At 33.8% G+C, this 7170-nt stretch overlaps 1 protein-coding gene across 1 annotated transcript; it reads right to left on the bottom strand.

The window, feature by feature from the left end:
- Positions 1-2088: 2088 nt before the first annotated feature.
- LOC128158683 (E3 ubiquitin-protein ligase TRIM71-like) lies at positions 2089-3824 on the bottom strand. The gene has a single exon (XM_052821621.1). It carries the CDS (start codon positions 3802-3804, stop codon positions 2089-2091), a length of 1716 nt encoding a protein of 571 aa, XP_052677581.1. The 5' UTR covers positions 3805-3824.
- Positions 3825-7170: the final 3346 nt, after the last annotated feature.

Here is a 7170-nt window from a genome sequence, read left to right as displayed (position 1 = left end):
TGTTTCATGCAACCTGAGGCCTGTAGTTTTCAGTCACAACGTTGAAGTTATTGACTGTAATGACTTAGTATCGTGGTTCGTTATATATTCAATGTTTGAACAAAACCTTTGTGCTATCAATGCTTGGTTATAGATGGACAGGTGCAATACACACAAATCAGGCTTGTTTGTTGACCTTGAAGTCAAGGTTTGAGGTATAAACGTATTTGGGAAAGGTCAAATTCTAACTAATAAAAAACCCTATTCTTCTACCCTTCAGATTAAAAAGATCATAATGCTCTTCAACGTAAGCGAAAAGGTCGACTCTAATTAAAAATGCTAAAAACAGGGAGCACATTAGTACCTGGACCTTATATGCCATCTTTCTATTCCATCAATAACCTTTTCCCTTAAAAAATGACAAAAAAGGTTTAACATGTTGTATGTCTCTATAATGTATTCTGTTGTATATATTATATTCCAATCGTGTTACTCTGACATATCTATCTATCTATCTATCTATCTATCTATCTATCTATCTATCTATCTATCTATCTATCTATCTATCTATCTATCTATCTTTGCCCAAATACATGTAGCAGTGTGTTGAATAGAACATACAATGTTCAGTGATGTTGGATGCTGTTTAATAACAGTTCTATCATAACAACGGTTTAATAAGGGGTGATATATTAATTAGCAAAATGCATATTTGTAATAATTCTCTTAGAAAATCTTATATATTTATTGCCTGTTTAATTTATTAATATCTAATGAATTAGGCAGTTTCTAATCACTAAAAATATTTTTAATACATCAGTCTATATATTTATTTGTCAAATCTTCGGCAATTAACAATAATCCATGAATCGTTATGAGAGGATAGCATACAGGGTTTTATCTCATACGTGTGGTGTATATTACCCGTGTGATAAACCTTTGCTATATCACACGGGTGATGCTATATCAAATACTTCCGGTCGGAACTACTTTTGACACAGCCCCTCGCTTCAACGCTTTAGTAACCTATTTTCGAAGATTTGACAGTACTTTCAACATAACTATATCTACTACAAAAATTAATATAAAATTGGTTTTGTCAAAGATTTAAATTACAAATATGAAGGAAAACACATAACTGCGTAGCACAGGCGTCGGAACCGGAGCCCCCCCCCCCTTTTTTGCAAAGTTATTCATAACCGTAACCACAAGACCCTTTTTCTTGTTTGTCAAGATTTTTGATAAATTTAGCCCACTTCAAACTTTCAATTTGCTTTGTGAAGTTTATAAAACTACAAATTACGTTAACTATCAAGGAGTTCATCATGACGCGATGAAAACAGAGCGCTCTGGTTGTGTTTATATACAAGAACTTACCGAAATAATGTTTCATGAGACTTTGATTCCACCACCAGTAAGCATCCTTATTCACTATTTTCAATTTCGAATCATAAGGCTAGCCTAGTGTTTGTTTTATTAAACATCATGCATCAACAACTGTTCCTCGTTCGAGTCAATTCAAACTAACGAGCATTCGCAACTTTGTGTATATCAACAAACTTGATTATTCAACTCTTCTAATCGGAATTTCCATTTAATCAAGTAAATAAGCTCTAAGAAAAATTATCTAGAGCCAAAAAATTATTTTAAGGTTTATTTCAGTGAAACTTTACATTAAAACAGTTAGAGTTATCTCAGGAATGACGTACTAAATTGTATTGCGCAAGGTCACAATAGCCGCATAACGCAAAGTTGCATCATCGTTTTTAATCTTTGAAAAAAAAAACCAATTTGTGTCACACAAGGGACTGTCTCAAAATCAAATTGTATGAGATAAATAGAACATCTATAATTGTGTGATTTTATATTTGCTTTATCCAACTCGTTGAAATGGTTATATTCGCTCGGCAAGCCTCGCGAATATATACACCATTTCAACTCGTTGGATAAAGCAAATATAAAATCACACAATATAGATATCCTCTATATACATGGATAGTTTGACGTAATATAATAAATATTGTACATGTAGATATCAGTTATATTGTCTCACGATATATACGTAGTACACTTGATGTATGGATATATATATATACAGTCATGTAATGATCACTGTAGATACTTGTACACTGTCACTGTGTTGGTTTTACATTGTCCCACCCAGAGATTGTTCTCATCATCCACACACACACTACGGGCACCAAATACCCCTTGTTGTTCTGTGAGTAGTAGAGACAGGAACTGACCGTCCTGATCCAGAAGATGAACTGTTTTACTGATACTATCACACACCAGGATGTGACCGAGTACATCAGTACATATTCCATAGGGAATAAACCCTGACCCCTGACCTGTGTAGAAAAACCTATATTGTCCTGATTTATCCACCACCACTACAGCATTGTTATAGTCTGATACACAGACATCACCATTGATATTTTCTGTGATGTAGAGTGGTAAACCATACAGTCTCTGTCCTTTGTTGTCTCTCTGTATGTTCTGTATTTCTGTCCCTGTCTTGTTGTACCTGGTGACTTTACCAAACATCCCCACCAGTAAGTCCCCGTTGATGTGGGAGGAGTGTATGCTGAGTGGTTTCCAGTCTCCTGTTTTAATGAATTCAGTGATTGTATTATCCGGTGTTATCCTATTGATGACTTTGTTGTCTCTGTCTGTATAGATCAAATTCCCGCCCTGTGTGACTGTGTGGTAGCCTTCGTCTATACCACTGGTTTGTATCTTCTGTAGCTGATTCCCCTGTAGATCTGTTTGGACAAGGTTACCATGTATATCACTGACCCAGATTCTGGCTGATTTACCCAGTGATATATGAAATACACCATCAACACCTGGTACTGTGTACTCCCTGACCTTGGTGACAGAGGAAGACAGAGACAGTGTTTGTTTCACGTCAGATTTCTCTCTGTCTTGTTTTCTCTGTTTCCCTGTAGGTTTCATCTGTGTAGAGTTAGTCTCCATTGGTTTTATTTTTCTGTTCTCTGGCTTAGTGTTGGGTACAGTTATTCTACCCATTAATTTGGCGACATCCTCCTTGCTGTATTGACCAGCAGTAAATACAGGTGGGACTGGTTTGGATGTCTGTGGTATGGGTCGTATAATCAAGCTTTCTGATTTGAGGGCAAATGTTAATTGTTCTATGTTTGAGGGAGATAAGTAACCATAATATGTTTTGATTAAATCATTTAGAGAGTTGATGTAATCATCGATTTCTTGGTTTTGTCTGTTTAATGTTTGTAATAATGACTGTTCTATTTTGTCGACTTGTTCTATTTTATCTGATGTGACTGCATCTACCAGGTTTTTCACAGACTCAGCTTCAGCCTTTATGGATGTTCTAATACCTGCAATGATCTTCCTAATTTCTGTGACATCTTCAGCAATTATTTTTTTTAGATCTTGAGAAGTAGGCTCAAAATAGCTTCTAATGTTGGCAATTTCCTCGTTATATATCGAAACCTTTTCATCAAAGACTATTTCTAGGTTGGTAAACAAATGGCCGCGGTGTTCTTTGGTGCCTGTGCATTTAGAACAAATGGGAATCTGGCATTCCTTACAGAGAAGATCTATTTCTTTTGTGGGGTGGATATTGCATTTCACTACAGGAAGCGGTCGTTTTCGTTGTTTATAAGGGACTACTTCATGGTTCTTGGTTTCTCGATTCTTCTGATGTTCATCTCTGCATTGTTCACACATTGGTTGGTGACAGTCATTGCAGTAAAATTGGCAGTTTTTCTCACAGTCTTCAGTGCCACACACCAAATAATGCTGGGCGTCGGGTGGTATTTGGGATTCAGATAATGCCATCTGAAAAGAGAAATATTGTCATTCTTTTCGCACGGTGTTGGTGTTAAAATGTCCTTTTACGGCGCGCACGGTATTAGATCAAGACATTGGGACACTTGTAATTTTATTTGTTCGAATGTATGTGACTTAAATAAAGCATATGCATGTAATAAACTTGAAATTTTTCTAAAAATGCCATGTAGATACATGTAGGTACCAGAATATAAATTGTGATACAGGAACTTTGACTGATCTATTGAAGTTTTTTTTAAAAATAATATCTTTTAAAAAGAAAATGGGTACAATAGGCGTGTAAAATGCCCATATGAGGAATAATTAGATACTTCAAAATTAAAATATCATTAAATCTTATACTTTTTAGAAAAAATAAATTAAAAACAATGTATAATTAACGTAACATCTGTTTGTAACCCTTAAATATTTTAGATACTTCCAATAGGTTGATTCAAACTGGCGTATGCGTGTCCAAACCTCCAAATAGTGTCAATTGTATAACTTTAATGCATTTTCTTTCGTAGAGTGGGAATGAGCTCCGTATTTTTGTCATAGTCTAAATGCAGTTTAATGGAATTTAAACCGTTTTTAATCAACAAAAATGTGGAGAGGTGACCCACTAAACTTTAAAAATGTCATTTTGTGGCCCTACAATTGAACGTTTTAGAAAAATAATACAAGTCCGTAAATTCGTGGCCAACGTCTCATATAGCATTTGAACACCGCACTTTGTTGTGAATGAAATGGCCCAGTGGTTAGAGAAATAGACATTTGTTGACTTAATAAAACTTGGGTTTTTTGTTTGTGGGTTCGATACCACCAAAACTTTTTTTAAAAAGATTCTTATCTTTTTTGAAATATTTCAAACTGAATACTGTACTGTAAACTTGTATAATAACATATCAAATATATTCAATTGAAAAACTGTTAAATTGACACGTGTCACAAGAGAGATATTTCACAGTCAAATATTATTTTCATTTAAAAAATTTCTTGGCTATATTTCATGATAATAAAAATCATTGTATTAGAATGCGTATTTTCATAGGTTGTATAACCATTGGAGAAAAACACACGTGTCAGCAAATTTTGTTAATAGAGATATATAAAAATGTCAACATTAAAAGTCACACTTAAAAACATATAAATTACAATAGCAATAATTTAGACATTTCTTTTTAAAAAGTGGCGCAAAACATTCGCAAAAATGAATCATAGTAAGAAATGTGCCTTTTCTCCCCAAAAGTGGCGCAAAACATTCGCAAAAATGCATCATAGTTAGAAATGTGCCTTTTCTCCCAATCGGTTTGATGCCATATACACAAGATAATTGATTTTCAAATAAAACGATGTCAATATTATCTGTCACGGGTACAGTTTAAGTGAAAATTATTAGTACATGTACCTACACATTATCTTGTGAAAAAGGTAGCAGAAAATATATTTAAAAAAAATAAATATAACGAAAAATACGTATAAAAATGAAAAAATAAAATAGATGCCAAATCCTGTTGTAAAAGCAAATATTGCATTGAGGGCAATTCTGAGCAACGCAATCTCAGTAACAGTTTAGGCAAAACAGCAATGCATGATTTCTTTCATAAAAAATTAAACGTAAACTGGCGATTGTACCTTACAATCAGTTTAAGATTTCTATATCATTTGTAATATCAGGTGCTATTCCTGACAATTACTGTTATTTCAGATTATTTAACAACATTAACATTGCAAGCTGTGAGCGAATTGTGTGCTTTTGAACATTGATATTGCCGCACTGAACAAAATTGAAACAATTTAACATTGCGAACTTCAGAATTGTTTTTACATATTATAATGATATTATTAAATAACATTTTTGAAATAAGAAATGTGTTATATGTCGAAAAAATTAGTTCAAAGTTCTTATTATTTTATTTATTTGTATGCAATGCATAATGAAATGTATCATTGCGTTATGAGTGAAAATGAAGTTGTTGAATTTTTTTTTGACGTTACCGAAAATAACACCAACACCGTGCGCGCCGTCTCAGTTAGTTAAAGGAAGCTGTCGCATTTATTTTGATTTATTTTGCTATATAAAATTATAAGGTAGTCAATAATTTTACCTATCCCCCCTAAAAAAAATTACAAGTATATACACATATACGCACAAAAAACAAAATGCAAACATAACTAGATGCTGTCATTAGACAGTAATACCCGCACCATGTGTTTGCCCCTAAATAACACTGTTTTGTACCAGTTTAATTAAAAATGAAGGCTCCATGCAAACTCCGGTAATACATTTAAAAATTATAATTTTCATAACTGAAGGATGAGATCCCTGCCCATATGATAATACACATCGTGACATGAGCAGCACTTTATGTGCAATTTGGGTAGAACTGTTTGCAGTGAATTTTCAGTTAATCAATAATCTTAACATTTTATGTCATAGGAAGTATAATGGTCTATATAATTATTACAAACAAAATTAAAAATTAAATTATGCCCCCTCCCCCGTGGCGGTTGCCGGGTTTAGATTTGCTTCTGTGTGCCTACATGAACATCATCGTGTGCACAGATTTAGAGAAGGGGTGGAGTGAGGGGTCCAGACCCCCTCCCCATGAAAATTCGTAAATTACCAAAAATACACCTTGGACCCCAATGCTCTTACAGACATGTAAACGCTCTAACCCATTGCGCTTCAATGTTAGGTAACATTATTTGGGGGTAAATATTTAATCAATATTCAACATACTTTATTGTTTATCTCAATAGGAAGTATACATGTACATCACAATATGCAGGTACACAACACAGGTTTGCATGTCTCATTAGCGGGTACTAGTTTTACCCAGCTCTTCGATTAGATGGGTTCACGTGTATACATACATGGGTGTTGCTAAAACGCGGAATGGAAAACAGAACGGAAGGAAAACGGAAAATCTTATCTAATGTTATTTACCTCTTAGATTTGTTAAGTATGCTAAAAACGATATACTTTATGTACCTTTTTAATTTTTTGGAAAGATTAGCAATATTAGATTATTTATTCAAGAATATTTATTTCCTCAAAATTAACAGTACATGCATTGACCACTATATTCTGTCCCAAATATCCTCGATTCACTTTTTGCTGTATATTTATATATACCTCAGGGTTCAAGCGATTCTCTTTTAGAAGCATTAAACATTCTCATTATTCTTTCTTTAAACGTCCTCTCTAGCTTATCAGCTGGTATAAATACACGGCTAAAAATAAAGAAGTCTACGGGGTTTGCATTTTAACAGACACGGATGATAGTGTTGAAAAATTGTGCAAGGTCTTCTGAGTGACTTCCAAATGGAGAAAAGATGTCAACATTTTCCATTATAAATCGTCCAAATGTG

Source organism: Crassostrea angulata, chromosome 8, assembly GCF_025612915.1.
Source record: "Crassostrea angulata isolate pt1a10 chromosome 8, ASM2561291v2, whole genome shotgun sequence".
Lineage (NCBI taxonomy): Eukaryota > Metazoa > Mollusca > Bivalvia > Ostreida > Ostreidae > Magallana > Magallana angulata.
The sequence above is the reverse complement of the archived record's forward strand: the minus strand, read 5'-3'. Positions and strand labels throughout refer to the sequence as shown.

What these genes read in the sequence shown, in the direction of transcription:
- LOC128158683 (XM_052821621.1), bottom strand. Translation starts at nt 3,804, where the DNA reads ATGGCATTATCTGAATCCCAAATACCACCCGACGCCCAGCATTATTTG.